General features: G+C 32.8%; 1 protein-coding gene across 3 annotated transcripts; it reads left to right on the top strand.

Moving 5' to 3' along the window:
• The first annotated feature begins 1,402 nt into the window (after positions 1-1,402).
• MS3_00009863 (uncharacterized protein) lies at positions 1,403-18,979 on the top strand. Of its 3 annotated transcripts, none has more exons than XM_051218262.1 (7): positions 1,403-2,363; positions 5,514-5,653; positions 6,235-6,334; positions 7,628-7,729; positions 15,217-15,292; positions 16,506-16,594; positions 16,632-18,979. In XM_051218262.1, coding segments are annotated over exons 1-7 (753 nt in total). In that variant the 5' UTR covers positions 1,403-2,119; the 3' UTR covers positions 16,634-18,979. The 3 variants fall into 3 exon arrangements, with proteins under 3 accessions (XP_051074108.1, XP_051074109.1, XP_051074107.1); XM_051218263.1 differs by having other exon boundaries at positions 1,403-1,507; positions 2,072-2,363; positions 16,506-16,941; XM_051218261.1 differs by having other exon boundaries at positions 1,403-6,334; positions 14,640-15,292; positions 16,506-18,979.
• Positions 18,980-24,567: the final 5,588 nt, after the last annotated feature.

Raw genomic sequence — 24,567 nt, 5'->3', positions numbered from 1 at the left:
ATGCTAGTAAAAGCTTAAAACCGTTAAAAATACATTATAAAGAACACTGAAGACGGACAAAAATGGATAAAAACGGATGAGATAAACTGAACCAGCTTTTGCGTGAAATACTGAAAAAAAACGAATAGTTAGCTATGGAGAAACCGCAGATAACTATTAAATTGGGTGAAACTCGAAAAAAGGTAATCTACCGAACGTATAGCTCAGAATATATTCTTTAGATCAGAAATGGTACTGTTGTTTCGTAAGAGCACAGCGAAAGTTTGAGAAATGCAAATCACGTTAGGACTAAACTTCCCGTTCGAAAAGCGCACGCGTATAGGTCCTTTTTCGCAAATCCCTCAAATAACAAAGTCTTTGCAGCCAGACACCGTCTATAGTTACATCTAGAGATCTAATAGGTCGTGATATCACTATGAAGTCATTACCTGAATACAAACTTCCGTGGGTTGCCATGCCAAGCCTTTTTTGAACACTTTTGTCTTAGATTTTACTTGTGATCCATGCCGACAGATATAAGCCTAAAACTTTGCTTTTTTAATCTCTTATTAGTTCGTGCAAACATTAACACGTTATGACTTATCCTAATACAAAGGAAAAATAATAGTGCAGAAGCTCTCGAGCTTCGGAATAATAGGTGCTATACACGAGTGGATAGGAAACTTATATGACCGCAGAAAGAGAGTGAGGTTCAATGGAACGCTATCCGATTGGAAGCCGGTCAAAAGTGGTGTACTCCAAGGTACCATCTTAGGCCCTCTTCTCTTCCTTCTCTACGTTAATGAGTTACCGCTGTCGCTCAGGTCGTAGACATTTTTTTTGCAGATGGCCTTAAAAATCTGGAGAGTTATAAAAAGTGAGGCTGGTCATCTGGTTCTTCAAGCTGACTTACACGATTTAGTTAGATGGGCTCGATATTGGGGCTTAGAAATCATTTCTAGGAGGAGTGTGCTAGTGCACATCGGTCACGGTAATAGTTACCGTCATACTATTGATGGCAAACCTCTTCCATGCGTTCAAGAACACAAAGACTTAGGAGTAATAATAGGTCATGACATAAAAACAACTACGCATTGCAACGCAGCTGTTGTCATAGGTTTTCGTGCGTTATGTTAATTTCGCCGAGCATTCAAATGCTTTGACAAGGAGAAGTTTAGAACTTTATATTCCACCTATGTAGGATCACATTTAGAGTACTGTATCCAAGCCGCTGGCTCATGTCTGGTAAAGGATAATAACTCACTTGAGCGTGTTCAGCGTGTGGGAACAAAATTAGTGAAGGGTCTGTAGTGACCTACTTTTATCAAGAAAACGCGATCGGTGTAATGGAAACACTTATTATTATGACCAATTGTACCAGGGATTGTTTTACCGTATGTGTTTGTTTAACTGTACCGAAACACATACTTTCTCCGGTTGATTGTGACCTTGCGCGGATCCGGTTACGTTCAGTAACCTGGCATGATCTCGGTATTCTTTCAATACAACGAGATTGTCAACAAATAAAGTCAGCAACTGCCTTCTGATATTTGGCTTACGGAGGATCTTATCGGTTAACTGGCACGTAGTTTTCCTGTAATGGTGATCATATATATGATCATTTAGTGATGATCATATATATATAGTCAACTGCGACTCGACGCCACGATACAGGTCTTTCTAAAACCCCTTAAGATCAGCGTTCAAAACGCCTAGACCTTTTCCTTTTGTCGTATCGTAGGACGCGAGGTGACCTTATACTGGCATTTCGTATCTTTAATTATGATTTGAGTGTCTGTTTGTCTTATCTTTTTACCCTCTCCAGCACTAATAATCTCCGAGTTCATAGCAAGAAGGTCCACGAACCGCGATCTAATTAGCTTTAAGTGGGGTCAATGACTGGAATGCCTTACCCGAACAAATGGTATGAGCCCCATCAGTGAATATTTCCAAGGTGAAGCTGGACGTTCACTGGAAGGCAATCTGTCAGGATTAACACAGGTTAACCAACCTACTATCTTTATTACTGAAGACTGAATGAACTTATAGTTTTAACTCAGCAATATATTTAGTGTTTTGTTTTCACTTTTAGTTTTTTGATACCGGATAGTACTGAATCACAGTATATTTCTCACACTATATGGCATCTGGATCTTATGGATTTAGAAGTACTGAAATTATTGTAAATGCAGATGATGGGTTTTACTCGGATATTAGGGACCGGGGCATTGTTTCTTGTCTTTCAACAGTAGATCGTGGGGTATCGGACGTTTCAGTTCTAATGAATGGTGCAGTTGCAAAAAGTTTGCTTTCCTGTCCACACCATAAAAGACCACAGATGTCCTCACTGTTCTCACATATTTCACGGAATAGACACATCCCAGGTAATATTGTTCAATATGCACTTTATTGAAAACATCAATGTTTCTGCTAATTTGTTCACTTTATATCTACACATTGTTCACTGTGTTTATCATCGACTTTTGCTGAGACTTGAGTCACTTACTTCTTGTATCCCATTTATTGTGTGGGACAGTCGTCAGTGCTTGCCCAAATTTCTATTCATTTTTCTTGTTTTCACAAAATATCATTGCTTCTTTCTTTATCTACAGTAGCTTTTCTGATTTGGGATATTGGCTCACTAAAAACGTTGCTCTTGAATAAACAAGCAAACGCGCTGTCTGGAGGTATATGAATGGTCTAAGAAGTCTTACTTTCTTACCGGTCACGATATACATATGACATCAATTATCATAAAAACTGCGGTAGTTACCTACTACCCAAATCATTCAGTTCACTTTTACTAATTTGATACATTCATTAATCCCAGTGGACTGTAAAGTACTCACTGAGTCAGATATAGCTATCCGAAGCATAGTGTAGATCACCAACGTAGATGATCTATGTCGAATGATTGAGGGCCTACTTGAGTTAAACGGGAATGGTGTGACCAGCAGCTAACGTCAAAATCACGGCTCGCAGTCAGCATCTAACGTGGATTACCCCTTCGTTGTATCAAGGTACTATTGATACTTTGAGGACCATACAGCACAAAGGACGTTATTATGGAAATATATTAGTAAGAAAGAGTACAGAGAAGATAGTGAGACCACCAACACATTGGCCAGTCCCATTGCATACGATTAACTGATGCGCGTTGGTTGTCCTTAACTTTGAAAGGGATCGATGATCTGTTCGATATTCAGTGATCCAACTGCCAGATGGTTTGTCTAGGACTCAGTGACATTCCACTGACCCTACAATACTCAGATAGTTACAACATAGAGCCTGTGCGTATGTACGTCGGTTCAAGTTGCCAGACCCCATTGGCCCAGAGAGATGAAGTTCTCAGGCCAAATACCACAATAGTAGAGGTAGTTAGAGCATCAGTGCTAATGAAGTTGTACCATAATACCTACTTTAATCGCGCGTGGCACATAAGTCTAAATCTCACGTATGAAAACTGCAATAACAATAAATTTGATTAGATAAAGGTGGCTGATAAGAATGTATTGTAACTACAAATTATTCGACTCATGTCATTACGAACAACTGAGTAACCTTAATGTTGGTTCGCTTAAATCACTATATGGAATGTTATGGTACAAAAACTGAAACATGAGATGCAAAATTGGGAAGCGTAATTCCATTCTATTTATCGGCTGTACCGTTGTAGTTGGAGTTGTAATAGAATTCGCTTTTGGGATTCAGAGATATCTTATTTAACTCGTTCCTTTGATTTGTTGGTCGTGAGAGTTTCAAATGTGTATGACGTTTGTGGGTGTTACTCTTTTGAATAAAATTTTTTCGATGAATTGATTTGTGTTTCCGACCACGTTTTGCAAAATGAAAGCCAGGTTTCTAATCGAATGGAGCGTTTCATAGTTATACGTTCAAGCAAGCGAAGAAAAGGTATCAAATCTAAGTATAACAAGACTTTACAAAAGATTTTGGCTACATACTTCCACAGTATTAAATGCTAACACAAACAGAAACTTTCATAACCGTTTTAGAGTGTTTCGGACTGTTTCAAATGAATAATCTTCAGGATTCCAATTTCGATACTTTATCATATGCTTAGTCCGAAGGATCTTATAATTCTTCTTTAGCAATGAAAACCGGTCATCCTTATTTTTAAGTTTCTAAAGAGTTTTTAGTGTTCAACCTTGTCTGCAAATCCACAAATAAGTCGTGCGAAGCGAACGAAGGTGGATATTGGTGATGACTAGTTCCTCATTTTCTATCAAAAAATTGCTGTTGCAGAAATTATTCGAGTAAATCATTGATGTAACAAGTTATTTGGGACAAATGTAAGTCTGTGGTTATCTAGAATCCTAAGATTATGCACCGCCTATAATAGTTTCTCATTCACGTGTGAGCCAATTGTCACTGAAATCAACAAACCGAATCTAACGAATCTATTTAGTTCCTATAAGTTTTTTCGGACTTTCAGTTTGGCATTTAGTAAATCAATTTATTATATTGTTATTTTCTGTAGCGTAATAAATGCAGATGATTAGTTTTATAATGTGTAGTTTCAAAAGGTTCATGTTATCTTTTATTGACACGTGATACAAAAATCACAAACGTAATGACTTAATACATTTCGGTTTATAAACTTTTATGTGATTCGGAACTGGAGATACACTCGCAAGTTTTAGTTTTGAGAATACGGAATCATGTCTTCTAAATTTGTTGACATGATCAGTTATTTTATAGTTTCGGTGTGAATTTCCTCTAAATATGTATTAAACTACATAGAGTAGGTTGTAAGTTCATTATATTTTTTTGTTTGATGGTCTATTTAGTCAGTTGAAATGTGGCTGATTTCTATTCGTTGGTAACCTGATTCTTAATCCTTTCAATTCATTCACCATTCAGTTCATATCTTTTGTAGATGCGCCCAGTGAAATATAGGCTATTAGCCGGCTAATTCAATTTTTGGTAGAGGAGATAAGTTTCTTTCATCCAAGACTGCATAGAGCTAACCTTGATCTTCAGGTTATCTTTCTTGTTTGATTAGTTGGTCACAGTTCCATAGCGACTTCCCACCATACTTTCAACATCCATACATTTTAGTCCAGTATAAGTGTTCATTTTTGACTTTACATGTCATAAAATTTATTAACTGCACGTCCCTAAATATATTTCGTACATATATTGCGAAAGAACACATGTGTCTCCAAAATGAGTCCCTCCAAGAGTTTATATTTCAACTAAGAATCACTTATAAATGTAAGACAAATTAGTCTTGAATTTGTGACAAAATCGGTGAAAATGTTGGATGAAATTCGTAAATATCTGCCGGTGAAAGTCACGCTCAATGCGAACAGAACGCTAATTTGTCTGAATATGCACGTGAAAAAATGTCAAATGATGAAGATAATCAGTAAAATTGTGGAGATAGTGAACGGTTTAAGTTTCAAGATCGATGAAGGAGTGATGTGAATGTGCTTTTCAATGCAGGTCCCATATCTAATCAAGTGTTTAAGACAACATTTATCATTATCTGGTCTAGATTGACGTTCTTTTAGGTCTACATTTTAACTTGACTGAAGGAAAACCTTTATCCAATACGAAGTTTGTACGAAGCTTACTGAATGATCATAGTTATTTCCTTGGTAAGCATGGGTTTCGAAGGAAGTTGGTGTTCTCTGGCATTCACATGAATGAAGTGAGTTTCATGAGCTTTCTTTGCAAAACGATTGTTTTTGGTTGATAAACTACCGTTCTGTTTTTGTTGTTTCAGTCAAAATTTCAGTATTCTAAATACCTATTCAAAGGCTGATATTTGGTGTATTTTTTACAATGGAATATTTGATTTTCGTATTTTTGAATTTTAAAGGTAATGTGTTCAGTTGCGGTCATCGAGTTCTATATGACTTAAATTGAACTATTCTGGGTATGCTTACTTAGCATATCAATTCAATCACTGCCAGTTATGATAGTATGTCTACGCTTTGAGGATTAAAATTAATGGGGTCAATGGATTGACCAGGTATCTAGTTTTAATTTGGGGCACTTCAGTAATAAGTCTGACATATTTGTCAGTAAATTATGTTCAGCTTTAGAGTTGTGGAATTAAAATCTGCTTGTGGTTGTTTTTTTTTCCATAAATTCGTTCGTTTTTCCACACAACTTGATATTTGTATTAATTTTAGAAATTCTGTCCCCTGCTATCTGCCTAGTTGAGATGTTTTGGGAAAGCTGTTGTTAAATAATAATAAATCTTTTGTACAATGTATTGTACTTTAGGTTGAAGTTGAACTGGAATCACAAATAAATGCATTTCGAGATGTTTTTGGAACTATTCCCAGTCATTTCGATGGTCATCAACATGTTCATGTTTTGCCAGGTGTGTATTTCGATTTAACTTTGAAGTATACATGAATCTCATACAGTTTGTGAGATTAATTTATAATATTTATATTTTCAAGAAATCCAAGAAGCAAATAGTTATTAACCTTCAGAGGAAAGTTATGAGTAGGTTGAGTGAAATTTTTAAGGATGTTGCTTCTAACTACGTTATTATTCTCATTCCTTTATGTTCACACATTAATAAACAGTTTGAAGGTACAAGTAGTTCATTGACCATGTCCAAATCATTTTTGACATCAGTTTACCTACACATCCTGAAAGGACTGTAGACTCGTACTCTTTATTATGTCGAAGCTGATTTGTGCATCAGGAAAGTATTTTTGATTGTCATCTTTAACTGACCGTAAATTCTTGTCACGTCAACCTCTTGGAAATCATCCTCGGAACGTTCCCAGTTTCAGGTGTTTGATTACTCAGTTTCCTTTCTTCAGTTTGTAGATGATACATGTTTATTTCAATGTTCTTTGTTGTTGTATTGCATGTTAGAATTCTAGTTATGTGAATTCTGTAGACGACATATTGATAATTTAGGATCAAATCACTAGTAACTTTGTTTGCATTTAGATGATCAGTCTCAGTCTGAAGACCTTCATAATCGAACAAATAGGTTAAGTTCATGAGTACGAAATACTTGAATCTGACTTTTAGTCAAGAAATAAACTTCCATGTGAAGTTTTACTACATTTCCGTGTCTAACACTACACTAAATGTTTTGTACGTTAAACTATGGAGCTACTTGTTGTGTTGTAAGTAGTATGTGTCTATTCACAATATTTGGACAAGAATTTCTGATGTCTGAAATCCTGCATCGTTTTAAACAATAAAAATAGTCTGTAATCACACAACTTTGGCTATTTTATAAAATAAGAGGTACTAATAGTGTATTGTGAAAACGATCTTCTATTTTAGATTCTGAAAAACACCAGCGATTGTTCTTGCATGCTGTGTTAGTCTTACTATTTCTTACTGTGCATGATTTGTCAAAAAATCCAAGTGTACTACTTGGATTTGTTTTTCTTTGTTAAATGTCAGCATTTAAGAAGTGGTTGGAATCAAAGCTATTATAAGTTTAGAGTTTGATACTCCGAATCGTTGAACTTAAAGAAAAGACAAGGAATAAAGTAGGATTACGAATACCATATTCCAAATTAATGTTGCTTGGAGATTATATCATATGTCATTCACATCAAGAAAAATATGACATTCAGATAGTAAATATTTTGTAACTCACTGTTCAGGTTATTCATCTGATTTGTTTTCGTTTAAAAAGGGATTGACCTGGTCGTAGCTAGAGTTATCTCTCGACTTGGGATTAAATGGATTCGTGTTCCCATTGAATATATTCCAGAAACATCCTGTTGTATTACTGAATGTAAGTTGAAATGTATAGTTGTTATTTTGATATACGTTGTGTATTATGTCATTTGTGTTATCTTCTCAATTATTTGCTTAGTTGTTTGAAGGTGTGTGTTGAAAAGTCAATAACGCGTACTATGTTGATGGAGAAAGAGAGTAACAGTCGATTAATATACTGTAAGGAGGCTTTCTATTTTCATTGTCGCTTAGATTGAAATCGAGAGACTGTTATTGTTCATGTTTTTCCAATATCTTTTTCGCTTGTTTACGTAATTACTCGTGAGTTTATTTAAGTATTTTAAGTATTTTATTAGCTAACCGACTGTGCTACTTATCCTTCAATCTACGAAGAGTTATCAGAAAATGACCAGTTATTCAGGCTTTGAGTCTCGTTGTGAAAACAATGTTCATAGTGAAAGTCGTCGGAATTACATACGTGATAAATTTATTTGAGACTAATGTTGATATCTCAGTGTGATTGCATTCATTTGATGATATTTGTCATAGTTAGACAGTTCCGGTTACCTGAATTTTGTGTTTTCAAACTCGTATTCTGAAATAATAATAAGAGTTGTTGAACAGAAGATTCTGTCAACAGTTTTCACGCTGGTAGTAACATGACGTCAATCGTAAATGTGAAATAAAATCTCGTTTAACAAAATAATTTATAGCCCGAGCGTATGACGAACTTGAAGGATTTTTAGTAAACGAACATTCTTCATATGGGAAGATACATTGCCGCTAGCAATTGTTATGTCCTGTTATTTCATGCTATTGAAAATCTTTACTCACATTAGATTGTAAATGTATCCTCTTTAGATTTCCAACAATGTACTCTTTGTTCAGTGTCATATATTTTTACTGTAAACGTGAATCAGTAGTTTCAGTTTGGAATTACCATTTGACTTTATTAAATCTTTTACCTACATATATGGGTAAATTCCGCTGACTTTTACATTAGCCTTGCTGTGTCGTTTATCACTTACTTAGTCAGTGTTATAGTTTGTTACTTAAATGTATAAATGCATGTATATCTAGAAGGATGATAATGGAGTATACAACTAATATGTGATAATAGAGAGCATGTAACCTTACTTTCTTATTAACTATCCGTTTGACTTAACTAAATGGTTTATTATTGACCTTCAATTTATCTCGTCTTTATGTAAATAATTTTATAGTTATATTGCTTTGTAATTATTTCATGTATGTTAAATATTCTATTATAATTATGAATGTTTAGTACTACTGTATTTCGAATGCAATTTATTCCATTCTATATAGACACAGTCGTTTTAAATCATATGAGAGGTTTAAGTTCAATTACTAAGGATAGAATTATTATTATTATTACTATGAAGAAAAATATAAATTGTTCGTAATCTTTTCATACAACCATGTAATAAAAAAGCATAAATGATATAGAATGGGGAAACAAACCTATTTGGCTTGAAGGCATTGTTTCTAAAGTTGTAAAATCTTAAATTGCAAATTATAAAGATTATTAGCATTTATTCTATCCCTTGTTATTAGTTTCATAAAAACACTATATAGCGAGAAACGTATGTAAAAAATAAAGGGAGTAAAATGACAGAAGAGGATCTTAAAAATGTGTTTAAAAGGTGTTCAACTTACAACTATTCCAGATTAATATAATGCAAGCAGCAATCTTATACACAGAGCTAAGGCTTAATATTATATTTGATCAGTAACAAGACTTGTTAAAAACATTCACAATGTTTTTTGGATTACTTTCCACAGCTTTTGTAATTGGTTCTAAATATTGAGTTGAATTGGAAGAGATGAGATATATTCAAAGATAAACGGGCGAATAGTTATAAGTTTTTACTAAACTAAAGAGTGCTTTAGGATATATTCGTTTAAACACATAAATAAATTTCGTACATCCTGATCTCCTGATAAATTTAAATAACAAGATAACAATATTTGCAGAATAATATAAATTCATTATATTTCATGACTTACCAGCTGCAAAAGGCCTATTATTATAAAAAGTGTTATTACATACTGTAATCAATGGAGTTTAGTTCGCAACAACTTAAGAACCAAGAAAAATAAACATATTCAATATACTAGTTGGCAGCGAAATCCAACTCAAAGCTCCCTTCCGGTGCTGCTTGGTAGTGGGGACAACATTGATAGGTAATTTGGGCGGTCGGCGGAGATCTGACTGATTCACCACTGCTGTAAACTGGATCATTCGGGTTCCAACTCGGGGTTCACTAAATCTTGCGGGCTGCCTGATGTCTATGCTTATGTATATGCATTATATGAGTTTCAGTTTGTGTATCTTGTTTATGTAAGTATATTCAAAGGGTACACGTGTGGGTTCTCAACAGGAACGTAATCTGAAACGTCTGCCTTACGGCCTAATACAAACGGCCGAAGACACAACAGAAAGATGCAGTGGCAAATACTAGGGAGAGGTAACCATCAACTCTACCTGAGAGTGCTATATGTATGTGTATTTCATGAAGTGCATAAACAAAGTCTTTGTACTAGTGGTATGCATGTAATGCGTAAGTTAGTTAGTTGTATGAAAAATGTCCGAAGGGGAGCGGTGACCATCTACCCTCTCAGGTGGGTGAATTTACATTCATGTTATTCTGTGGGATGCATAAGTGAAACCTATGTTATCGGTGTGCATGTAACATCTATTTGCTCACAGGGTAAATATACCAATGTGTATGCCAAGGAATGCACGAGTGAAGGTTTATGTATAGATGGTATGCATATAGACCATACTTGCCCTCTGGTGCGATGCTCGCGCGCCAAGACCTGGGAGTGACAATTCTCCCGCGCATTCACATCTACGCAGTGGGTTTATGAGCCTTGAAAACACGAAATCCAATTCCAGAAAAGCCACATCTACTTCACCAGATATGGCCTGACCAACCTTAAATGGCTGGAACAGCGTACCTTAATAGTTAGGATTGATCAATATTTATGTGTTGAAGATGAAATCATAAAAAAAGGAAAAGAGGATAAAGTTGTAAGTGGTAATAAAGGGACAAATTATTAACAAATGAGTGATAATCAAGGCGTCTTTTTAACGTAAAATTAAAGCTAATGTCTTGCATGATTGTCAATGGGACTTTTTACTGTAAGTTATGAACCATATTAACGAGATAACGTAACTGACAACCGTTAGAATAATACAATTATAATATCATGGCAATGATAGGTGTACCACACTTCCTTTCTATATGCAAGGGTCTGGTCGAAAGCGTTTGATGGCACTGGCCTCCGCAAAACAGTAAAAGTGGTGTACGTCGCCCGTTAATTACTTTAAATGCTTCCGAAACGTCCGAGTTGCGCCCACTATCCATTAAATGTTTAGTAATCGCACTTGTGAAAATTTCACTTCTTCCATCTTCCACAGAAAACACTTGTTAAATATGCAAACGATCTCACTGTACGCATGCCGATTTTTACCTCTCTATATCTCCGTGAAATGAATGAGTTTTTGTTTCTTTTTGAATGGTTTGTTATTAACGGTCTCCCATTTAACCTGTTTAAATGTCAAACTGTTAACTTTAGCCTGAGACATGAATAGTACCTAAACATTGTTAGAATCCCATAATAAGGAGGATTAGTTGAGCTAAGAGTTCTCTTTTCTGCGAATTTATTTTCAAAGCTGTACAATCGCAAATATATATACTTATTTTTCAGGAGGATAATAATTATAATAATACTGATAATAAACTTCTCTTAGACATGGTGACAGTGAGGTAAAATAAACAAAGGTATCAAATTTTTTTTAAAACTTAATAAGCGTTTGATAGTTAATGGCTTAATTATTCATCAAAAGATAGATAAGGAAATTATCATTGCAAAAGAATGGCTCAGTGTGATAGGATAAAATGATGAAATTGAGATTAAATGTAATCAGGAGGATCGTAAAAATAAATAAACCATTTGGGGGTAAAAAGGTTTAAGGAGAAGATGGAAGGTGAAGCAGATGGCTGTAAAGGAAGAAGGAAAAAATATTGGACATTAAGACCATGGTAGAAGACGTTGTACCAATCTCTTTTGCACACACAATTCTGATTTTTCCAGATTTTTGGCTATTGCGTCGGCAATTGAAAGATGATTCAATATGACTGCCTTTGAAAGAGTTCTACTTACCTTGTAGATGAATTTGAACGTAGAGTCCATCTTGATTGAGTGACCTGTGTCCACAAGGTTTTCGATTATTGAACTTCTTACTGAACCGTTTCCTCCTCTTCTTAGCCACTCTGGGTAATGTTTTCGAATTCTTTTGGATAAAGTACGCATCGAATGACCTATATACCTAGCTCCACATGAGCAGGTAAATTGGTAAATGCACGTTGAGTTGGTCAGATGCGATAATCCCATAAAGCTTGTATGATTGGAGATTCTTTGATAAAAACTGTCAAAAGTCATTTATCTTGGTGTAAGTTTTTCTCCTGATCACTCTTGGTTTTCTCATGTTTTATTACTAACAAAGAAAGCTTTTCGTCTGACTTATTACATGAAAGGGCTGCGTGCTTTTGGCATTACTCGAGATTTACTTTTAAACTGATGTCTGTTGTTAATACTAATGTTGACTGTGACATACTGAAATACTACACCTTAGTGTACTCCAGTAATATAAAAGATGTTCTAACGTGCCTGTAGAAATTTCATAGTAACTGTCCACCAAAAGTTGATATAATCATTGGAAATATCAGAGGACTAGAAAGTTATTTTTACTTGTTTAAAAATCCCCATCACATTAAAAGACTAATATATAAACGAAGAATATTCTTTTCAATAAATTTTTTTCAGGTTCTACAATTATATATTCAAACTAATAATCCGTAAAGTGACCAGGTTTATGACAAAGTACATCGTTTAAAGTTATAACGTATGAATTTAGGATTGTTAATGTTGAAATGACTTATACGGAATCAGCTTATATGTTGAGTAAAATTTTAAGATTCATGATCAGAATAAATGTGGGTCAGATAGGATAAGAGGAATTATAGTGCAATTACAAATTCGGTCAAATGTTTAGTGGGAGACCATGATGTGACATTTTTAATGAAATTAGTAAGAAATAATAACGTGGGATCAATGCTATTATATTTGATTTTTTAATCAAGTTCTGACTATTTAAGAACTTTCACAGTTGGATTCACTAGTCGATTTAAGCTGGACCACTATCAAAAACGTGGAACCACTGAACGACATTTTTGTCCTAGTGCGAAACTCCTCAGCCGTGCACATCACGATCCTGCACGTGGGACTGAAAACAAAAACCTTCGGTTTCGCGCTCGAACGCTTAACCTCCAGACCATTGAGTCGATATCCAACGATGCTAATGTCCAACTTCAATCGTTCCACTATGTTCCGAAACCCTTCATCTCTTGTCTGGGTGGATGGTTGTCTTACACTCGAAACGGATTGGAATTAGAAATTACGACATTCTGTAATTAACATCAGAGTTCAGTTGTTGTTAACTAGTAACCTTCATTCTATTTAAGGGATATCTACATAAGAATGTTTTCTGGGAATCAATGTGGAAAAATAATACTTTTTCTATGAAGTACTTTTTATGATTCGTGGCGTACTAATTAGTCTTCTTATATCATAAGTTAATTTAGATAAGTAATGTTACCTGTCAAAGTTTCATCGAAACATTTCATAGCCTTTGGTAGAGCCTGGATATCTAGTCTTTCATCTGGTCAGAATTTCTTATTTCATCAAGTTAAAAGGTCTTAATGTACTCTATCGATGTACACTTGTTTGTTATCGCCTTGTCGTATAAGAACGACTGTGAATTATTTCTGCGTTACAACATAATTATCGCATTGATATCACATGTTTGTGTTTTTATTTGCTCTAAAATTTAAGTAAATATTTTGAAATTGTCGACTGAGGGTTTTGTTTTTCTGTTTATCTAATATGATCACATTTAAGCTCATGCCTTTATGCCTATGACACAAATACTATTGAACAGTTTCCTTAGATTTTTTGTTATTTCAAATTTCTGTATGAAAAATGTATATTTTATAAATCACTACATGAAAAACGATGAAGTGGTAATAATTCTTATTTCCTATGTGTCACATGCGATTCAACAGTAGTTTGTTACCTTGGGAAAGAAAGACAGAAAGTTATAAAAAAACAATTTGACAGAATATAATGAACAAAATAGACGACCATAATAAACTGAACAGCCTACATATATAATTTATTATTAACCTACACGCTATTGTATAATGCACCATTTTAGATTTATGTATGTGTAGCAAATATGTTGAAGAGTGAGATATAATGAATTTCTATTTGTTAATTTTTGATAAACTACAGTAGACGAAATCGAATATTGTAAAGAACTGACTACACTCATTAATTTATACTCCTGTTTAGAACTCATTCTGTAAAGAAATTCATTTAATCCCTATTTAGTCTATGCATCATTTTGTAGCATGAAAAGCAAAATATCTGTAAACTATTGAGATTGCAAATATTAATATACCAAGTAAAAAGGAGTAGTTTAACAACTTTGTATTGGGATCAAAATGTCTGCCATTGATACACTGGTTGTAAATAAATTAACAGTAGCATAATGTTAACAGTAATAAGGTATAATAAAGTAATTTGGTGAATAATGGATATGTTTAGAGGAGAAAGAGAATTGATATCAGATTTGAAAACCCAAACGTATTTCTCAATTTGTCTCAATCAATGTGTTTTTTAATAGTGTACTAGCCTGTACTTTCCTTTCTGTTAATAACTTTCCGTTGAGGATATACGTTTTCTGTGGTAACAGAGATAGATAGATGATGTAGTCGCTGCTATCTTCACTCGCTCCTTTCGATTATTCATCATTCAATGATATACTCTATAGTTTATGATTATTTATTTTATTTTGTTTTCATGTATTCTTTATTCAGAAACCTTCATACAGACTAGGTTCTTATGTTGGTGATTATTCAGAAACCGTTCAACGTTTCTCATATGATTTCAACAGTTGAGATCATGAGTCATTTGAAGCTAGACCACCATGGAAAACCTGGAAGCACTCATATAAACAAAAAATATTGATAGGGTAATAACAAAGGAATTGCACCGAACAACACGTATTGAAAGCAAGTATAATTTGACAGAGTAGCCTATTCGTTGGAATTACTTATACTTTGTCGTAGTATATAATGTTTGTATCTAATTTTGCCAATTTCTTATCTTTAATTACTGAGAGTTGTAATATTGCAATCCTTCTGAACATTATTAATTAGTGTTTGTAATATCTCACAATTTTAACTTTGTTTACTTGTATTATTTGTGTTTCACATTTTATTCCTAGTGAGAATAGTCATAAATTTTTAGTAATGATGAGTTTACATTATATTGATAAGAGAGATATGATTTTCTTTTTTTTCTCCACATGTACTCTTCATTTCATTTCTTTTTTTTCTTTTGTTTTATCAATTACTTTATGTTAATTTTTGATTGAACTCTGTATCATTTTAGCTGAAATAAATTTCTATAGAGAAGTATCTGATCAAGCGATGAAAGCAAAGGAAATATTTTCATCCTATAGTTTAAAGTACGTCTAATAAGTATTATGTATTTACTAGTAATGATTGTTTAATATCTGTTGTAAAATATTAGCACGAAGCTGTCATTCAATTTACAGGGAGTTATTATAATTATTGTTGGTTCATGGTAGAATTTACTACATATGTTTTATACCAATAAAGATTTATTGGATGTATATACTGTTTGGTTCAATATATTCCCAATAAAATTCAAACTAATCACTTAGTATTTTAGATATGTTTTTTTAGTAGATATACTGGTTACAATGTCTGACTTTTGTATTAAAGACAGTAGTTAAAGTAGTATGGTATTTACTGAATGAATGAGGGTAATTTTTGGGTATCTGAAAGTTGCTAGTTTTGTACTTTGCTCGATTATACAAATAATGGGAAACGTGTTTTAAAACATTCAACATACACACATTCATTCGATACATTGATAGATAGGCGTATCATTGCGTAAATAGTCTATGTGCATTCTAGGTAGAGAATTTCGTTTTTCAGACTGCATAAATCCATAAATTCCCATTCATAGTATAAAGATTAACTTGTAAATGAATGTCTGTTACCTCATAAACGGTTATGTTTTCTAACTTGTGTCTAGTGCTTATATATGTTGAAACATTTTGTGCGAACTGAATTTTCAGTCAGCTTTACCCAAAATACTGTTTTTTGCACCAAGCTGTGCCGATTCTACTTTTTTTTAGGAATAGGTGCTGTATTGGTCTCTTGGTTGACTCGGTTATATATTTCTGTCAAGAAGGCAATGTATTTTGCTATTAAATCGCTCTGTTTTGCTAGCGAAAAGAAGAATTATTCGCGATAACACATTTACATATCTATGTGTGTACCATTATTCACTCATGAATTGTAATCTAAGTTTCAGTAATCTAGATTTCCATCATACGCAAACGATTAACCAACAGATCACCAGTTGGGTTTTATCTATCTAAAGTACAAATGTCAGTCAGTATGTCAGTCTATATGATTATTGTTTGAAATTAAGGCTATTGTTGACAGTCAAATTACTGGTCAAATATTTGTTTCTATTATTGATTTCACATATATATGAAGTGCAAATTTTGAAATAATTGGACATGCTGCATGATTGATCAGTTATTAGAGGCAACTTAAGTATGTATATTCGTTCAATCATATTCACTTCATTCAGTGTTCATTTTATGTTTAACTAAAGTAAGCATCATTGTCATCACATTTTAGATATACTCAAAAATTTATTGGAATGGCGCTGATGGGAAAAAACCAAACAATGGAATCATTGGATCAGTCTTTATCATCTTTTGAAGATTGTAAGAATGTTGAATTTATGGTTCATCCTGGTTATAGAACAATAAAACATACCAATGAATCTAATAATCTTGAAGGCTGTGGAGATCCTGATGGTCCTGATTTATTTTCACAGTCAAGTGATCGAGAACATGAAATGTTTTTTCTTACAAGTGATGAATTTAAAGGCTATTTAATGGTACATAACTATGAACTTTTGAAATTTTCCGACTTATCATAAATCCATATTTTATTTCCGCTATTGTTGCTACTATTGAAAAGAATAAACGTATCAATTAAAAGTAGTAATAAGCAATTTAAAGTTTTGTTATGCTAACTAAATTATTCAAGACACGATTATTCCATTTTATGACCATGTTTTCATTTTATTAACTTTAGACAAAATTGTTCGTCTGTTTTAGACAGATTAGGTGATATTTAGGATACAAAAACCCTTTGAAGTACGAATTAGGACAACTGGATGACTGTATAATTCGAATCTATTGCATATTTTATATTATCTTGATTTTTCTATAGATGGTGATCATTCATTTTATCCTTCCTAATGTTTCATAGAAGTGAATGTTTATACTCAAGACCCGTAATCGATAACATGGAATGGTCAATGTTAGGACTTTGATGTTTTGTTATGAATAATCAACTTTCCTATATTCTTTGACTTTTAGTGATTTTTGTTAGTAATTTATAATATGACTTAATATTTTAAAACATAATACTTTTTATCATAAATTGAAATAATCTCATTTTTTTGACGAGCGTTGTTTAAAATCTGATACTGATGCACTATGTGCTACACGCTAACCTCTCATCTACATGAGCGAGAACACAATCTATTTCTTAGACAATGTAATACACTTGTCCTTAAGTTTGAAACCAATTGCGTGAATCTGCTTTTGGAAAAGGAGTAATTTGATACGGTAGTGTGTCCTGGTCTGCTATGTTAATCAAGTAGGAATTAAAGCAGTTGCCCATGCATGACAGTTACAAATTGGCTGATCTTATCAAACACTGAACACTGTATTTCTATACTGTGGTTCAATGAAACACCTACATATCCTGGCTTCTATGTGTTATGACTTGTGAACCTGCGTACCCTGTTCATTGTATAACGCAACAATACCGCCAATCAGAGAACAGCGAATTATCGATCGAACCAGTGACGCACAAAACACGTGCAAGCAGCCTAGAGTCCTGATTGGTCTCACTTCCTGTCTAGCCCAGCCAGTTAAGTCCAGAACACCAATCTCAGCCTCTGCAATATGAATCATTTATTTCAAACATACTCGGTTTATATATCGATCAAACAGACCACAACGTACCATAAAATAGAAAATAACATTTGTACAATATTTAGCCAAAAGTGGCTGTGAATGAGGGAGATAGTAATTAGTAGACAGGCCATAACTCAAGAATGTTAAATCGTATAGTAATAGTCCATGGGTCAAATTAAAGCTTATAATAAGAGCGACATGAATATGAACAGTTTAGTTACATAACAATTATACGATAAAAATATACTCATAGCATTGGTCCATAAATAGATCCCAAGAATTACCATTCATTATTCTTATCGGGATATAACACAAAGTCATCTGTTTTAGTTAGTTTACATTTCTAAGAAGTCTCAACCCATTCGAAAAATAGTAAATTGATGTTCCGCAGTCTTTACAGTCTTTATCTGAAAACATGTTTGTAACAATTAGTTAACCAAGAAACTTCAAAGGGACAGCATTCCTATATCGTTTTGAGAATATGTTTAAATTAAGAATGATAGACAACCTTTTCTTCCCACTTTTTCTAACAATGAGTGAACTAAATATGGTAGCAAAATCCCGTGTTCTTATATACAATCAACGATAATTTAATTTTTCAGATTTTCTGTTATTTATGTGGTGGAATTAAGAGGTAATTGAGTGGAACAATAAAATTCAGATTTATTTTCATAAACAAACGAATGGTGTTCAATACACTGTAAAAAAAAGCGTTTAGTAATCTACTGCATCAGTGTGAAAAAAATATTCCATCAGTTGCCCAAGTCTGTAGGTTGTAAAACGTCTATATGTAAATGAATTAATGTATTTTGTCAGTCAAACAGTCATTGGTTTATAAACTGAAAAACACATTTATGAATAAGTATTATTTTGTATGCATTAGTTTACTTGAAAGATTAATTTTTTAACTGGTTATGAATCGCTTACGATTTCCAACATGCCTAGGGTGTTCATAACATTTTCCAGACATTTGTCTAAGACATTTTTCTTCATCATTTGAATTCCCTTAAAATTTGTCATTAATTTTGATTTATCTATTCATCAATTCATCAACCAATTCGTATGTATTAGGTTTTATTTCTTTTAATCCTTTCCTATTATCAAGGTCAATGATTTATTTTGTTATTCACCTTTCTCATGATTTGATTTTATTATTTGTATTATGGCATTTAATCTCAATGATTCTCATGGTAAAAGGATGAACTTTTGATTGGTATATATATATGTAGTGTATGTCAAATATTGTTCAGTATTCGATTCTCTGACCTAAAAGAAATTGAATATAAATTTAGACCTTCACATTTTAACTGCTATTAGTTATTTGATAATCTATTTTCTTCTTGTGTGATTATGATCTTCAGAATGAAGTGATAAATGTTTTTCTTCTAGTCTCCTTTATGACGAGTTCTTAGAAAATTTACTTAATTTGACATTAATTTTGAAATTTTTAAGCCATTATTTTTCAATTTAGGTCATATATTTTTTGTTAAATTGCTAAACATTCAGAACACATGATCTAAGTCGCAATAAATTTACTTATTGGGGATTTTCTACCATATGCTGTTTAAAATTGCAACGTTGTGTTAATGGTTAACCTATTTTGGTCGTAGGTTCAAAACCCAGCTCACCTAAATTTATCTGACCAATCGAATGAATTTGACACAAAATTACAGGACTTGTCAATAAAATCTAACAATCATAAAGTAAATGCTTAATTTGTAAAATGTCCACAAATTGTCTCATAATGACTCGGACTTCATTGTTCTTGCATTTCCATACAAATTACATCCTGTTTCCATTCTTTACTGTTCTATCCTCTTGTCTCTCTGCTGCCAGACATTCTGTTCACGACTAACATCATCTACTACTTATGTCAATATAAGTAGCACACACCACAGTATTACTGACTAGAAGTCGAGTCTATGTACAGGTTTTCGGTAAACCAATTTGCCTAGATTTTGTTATATTTGTTAGAAAGTTTTGATTTCACTCATTTAAATGTTTACAAAGATGATTTAATATCTGATTATGTTTCTTGTCTTTAATCTATATTATATCTATATTATATTGAGTTCTGATTGGAAAGTAGTTTTAATCTCTGTTTTATTCATCAAACTCATTTCATTCTTGAATTTAATAACTGTACAATCTTTTTTACTACTTTTATAGAGTATCAAGTTTATGTTATTTGTAGTAAAACATCTAGTTCCTTATGCTGATAGAAAATTATGTTTTTCATTTCACCGCATTCATATTGTTCGTACATTAGGAAAATGTTTGATCTGTGAATTTAACAGCTTAGTCTGATAAAACTCGATTATATATTAGGGATTGAAAATGGATTGCAGCCACTTGACATTTTATTAATACGCCCATTAGGTTATTTCATCTATCATTAGGAAAAACAGTTATTTAATCATAATGAACATAAAACCTGGTAACAAGTTCATCGTTGATAATCCATGAAGTGTGTGTATGGTTGGACATATTTATTTATCCTTCCTCTTGAAGAGATGCACTGTTCCATAAAATTCCGATTGTTTATTGGAAAAAGCTCTACTGCCACCAGAACAAGGAGTGTTTAATATCAAGGAGTCACTCTCATGCCTGAAGCTATTTATTTATAAACTTGTTGTTTCCTACTAATCCAGTCCACACAAGTTTGATATACAGTCAAATTTTGTGTATAGAATCTTATAGTGTTTATTAAAAATTTTATGTTACTGAAAAAATGAACGAAATAAGACAAAACTTGTTACGGTGAGCTGTTAAGACAGGTAGTGTAATAGTCTTTCCATAAAGAACACATGAAGATGAGAAACAATCAAGTAATCACCAATAAAGTATATCACTTTAGTGCTTCATCCAGACTAAATGCAAGTGATTGTGAGATGAGATGAAATACAAATTATTCTTTTATAATTACTTCAATCCCTTTGAGATCCTTCATCTAGAAACTTTGAAATCTATGTGATGCACGGTGATGTGGCTTCTTGCAGTATGTATTTATTTTTAGTCAATAAGTCTCATTATTTAATCAATTACGATACGCAGTTGAAACATAGTTTGACTATATTCTGTGATGAATAATCTAGGAAAGAAATGAAGCACCAGATTCTGCTGAAATAATTTGCTACAAAAGTTTATTGTTTTACATATGTTCTTGTATCCGATTAAATACTACATACATACATACATAGTACTACTAATACAAGTGAGAATTCTGAAATCAGATAAAAACAATTCGTATTGCCACTTCATACTACAGCTATGGAATCAGAATAATCTTATTTCCACATTTATTTTATTATTATTAGCTTTATTCAATATTATATTTTTGGTACAATATAGAATTCTCAACACAAAGTATTTCAACAAGTTTCCACTTCTTATTTCTTGATTGACCCTCGCGATAAATATTGGGTGGTCGCCAGTTAGATGTTAGCTGTTTAGGAGTCGACATCTGATTAATGTATATTGTTTTCGATGTATATTGCCAGCGACCACGACGTCTCTGAAATGCCGTAAACTTTTCACAAACGCACCTGAATAGGTTTTGCAAACAATGGGCATAATGATGTGTTAAGACAAGCGAGAAAACAGATAACTTGTTGAAATATCCAGATGACAGGAACAGGTAGCCCAGATATTCAAGCAGGCTGCCTTGAGGTTATCTTAATCTATATTTATCAGCATTGCTACAATTACTTTAATACTATAACAGATTGTTTTCAAACATCACGAGATTTTTACAATTTTTCAATTTAGAACTATTGTACTTGTCTTGACTTTTTCTGAACATACACATAATAGGTAACCTAGATAACAAATAATAAACTGTATGTACGCAAACATCACATGTTGTTGTTGATTCCTAAAACACAAAATTCATAATATATACTAGGATAAATGTGTCCATCGAATTAATATAGAATGATATAAACACTTTTTGATTGTCATTACAAAATTTTCAACTAAATTATATCTTAGCGTCAAAGCAATTGAATACTTTTCATTGGTTCAGTTGATGATTGCAAGAATGACGAGATCTTGGAACTGAATTTTCACCTGACAAATTATCACATTTAACTATGACGATGTCAGGTTTGTGGAGGTGTTCATCCTTTTGAATAATTCAGTTTGTATATGGCGAAAAAAATCTGTTTCACAATTTATTATAGATATGAGCTTATGTATGCCCATTGTCAACGAAACAACAAAACTAGTTAGTTTTAAATTTTAATCTCTAATCACTTGCGATATAATATTCGGACCTGATAAAAATAGTTTGGTGCTTTTCAGAGTGAAACAAAACTGAATGTAATTGCTTAAATGAATAATGGTCAAGTTTGACCGTCAACGTCAGTTACCTAGTAAATGTTCACTTCCGAAAGGAATGTCTTTATTCTAATCAAAACGATATTCCAACTTGTTTGTCAAATACGGGTCGATGTATTTGGTTTTAAATTACACAGTTTGTGTACAAGTCATAAAATTAGACTTTCTGAACAGAAATAGGGGAAGCGGAGTTCAAGGCGGTCTCCTATTTGGTGGATAGTCTAGCGATTTAAACGTTATGCCACCACATCAGTCCATAGGTATTGGGCTCACTCCCGTTGCTAATTTATTAATCAAAGAAAAAATCAGGTATATCAAGGGAATTATCCGAATGAACTATCTATAAGAAAATATCATGTTTACCAATCAACTATGTGTCTACTTAGATTTTAAGTGATGTTGAAATAAGATCAACTTTAAAACGTGTACACAAATTATTTTATATTTAACATTGATAACACACGTTTCATTTGATAACAAATATACAATGATTAGTTAAATGTTGTACGACTTTGCAGGTTTTATTTCTAACAGATTTCAGGATATGAGTAATAGTTTTCAATCAAAGAACGGTCAATTTCCCGAATTGAAAAACAGAGCGATATACGATTATTTGATGGTGTTTCGGTTAGCAAATTCGTGAGCTTGAAATTTTCAGCTTATAATAAATGTTGATTATGATAAAGATCGGTGGGTGTCAAATTGTGAAAAGTAGATTTCAAGAGACTCAAGCTTCTGTAGGTACGTTTGACCTGTTGAAAATTTGCCGGAGGAATTTCTCCGTGACAATTTAGTTCGAGCGAAGTATGTTGTTAATTCATTGTGTAAAGAAACAAATGGTTTTTAAAGTAAGTGGTGATTTGTATAACGGCATTTAGGAGTATCTGTTGTGTTACTGAACTGACTCAAACCTTAAAAAATGAACACTAGAGAAACATTAAAACGACTTGGAATTCTTCGCCATTATCAAAATATAAATGTTGCTATGAGTTTTTGATTCGGAAACGCAGGGTTTATTTAACTGATAGAGTGTTCAGTTCATCTTTCGACTCTACTGTTTTTGGGGATTAAACTTTGTGACTAATTCAAAAATCGTGTTCATTTAATAAGTTGCGAATATATTGGTAATAAAATTTACCACTAAAAGTTAGGAACTACGCTATTTCTAAAATACCTAGAAAACACTACAAGATTCAATAAATGAACACAGATTCAGTTGTACATATTGACCATACCTCATAAATTGAGGGTTTGGAATCATTCAGATGACTATCGGTCCATGTTGTTGTTATTTACCAGCTAATATTATCGATCTTACGAAGATAGACAACCGCTCGTCAAATGAATGTTTATTATCTCGATAGTTCAAAAAGCTCACGATAAATTCACCAAATTAAAATCGTATAATTGTGTGATTTTTATCGTCATATTAAGATAAGCATCAGAAAAAAATATATACATATTCGTCATAGTAAATAGATGAGAAAACTTGATGGTCAATTTAGTTTACATTATATATCAACTTATTTACTGAATGAATGTCATTCCATTTTCCAGAGGCTTATAATTTAGTGTTCAATTTAAAACTATACTTAATTAGCGTTAGTTTCTCAAGAATGAATATGATCATTTATTGTTATATTATGAAGTAAAGTATTTATTTTACATGTTTAGAAATTTTCAAACTGAGTAAAACAGATCCATATTTTGTCTCATCATCCAGTCGATGTAATACTTGTCGACTTCGAATTAGATAAAGACCAGTAAATTTTTTCAGAAGTTAAACACTATGTGAGCTATGTGTTTATGATGCCATGCAAAGAAAATTGCATCGTTAACTATTCTTTGGTTATTATTAGGTAGACAATATGTCATTTTCCACAAACCGATGTGTCAATTTTGTAGTGATTTCTATTTTTACTATGCAGGGAGTTTTTGGAGATTATTTAACTTCATCATTAATATCAGGGACTGATTTTAGAAAACAAACTGTTTAAAATCAGAAAGCCTTGAAAAGTGGTTTTGCTTTACTGCGAGACTCTTTTGCAGGGGATCTAACCCAGGACTTTCAGGTCTCGCAACTGGTGTTTAACTCCTAGCCCACTGGGCCGCTATCCATTGGTGTACATTTAACTTAATAAAACGCATTCTTGAAATGAATGAAAACGATTATAACAGTGATTTTTTAAAAATTCGGACATATATTCAGAAAGCAGCTCTGATGTCATAAATACATAGTTATTTTACCAATGGAACTAGTTCTGATTAATAATGTTAATCTAAGGATAAAAGACTATCTGGTACAGTTATACAAGTGAATACCATATCAAAAAGTATATTAAATCGGATTTCGTATAGCTAGTTTT

This window comes from Schistosoma haematobium, chromosome 1 (assembly GCF_000699445.3).
Source record: "Schistosoma haematobium chromosome 1, whole genome shotgun sequence".
Classification (NCBI taxonomy): domain Eukaryota; kingdom Metazoa; phylum Platyhelminthes; class Trematoda; order Strigeidida; family Schistosomatidae; genus Schistosoma; species Schistosoma haematobium.
Note: the sequence above shows the minus strand (reverse complement) of the source record. Positions and strands in the feature narration are given on the sequence as shown.

Excerpts from the sequence above, each read along its gene's own strand:
- MS3_00009863 (XM_051218263.1), top strand. The coding sequence starts at position 2,120 with ATGGCATCTGGATCTTATGGATTTAGAAGTACTGAAATTATTGTAAAT. Across the intron at positions 7,730-15,216 it reads ATCCTGTTGTATTACTGAAT|CTGAAATAAATTTCTATAGA; the intron begins GTAAGTTGAAAT and ends GTATCATTTTAG. Across the intron at positions 15,293-16,505 it reads TTTTCATCCTATAGTTTAAA|ATATACTCAAAAATTTATTG; the intron begins GTACGTCTAATA and ends ATCACATTTTAG.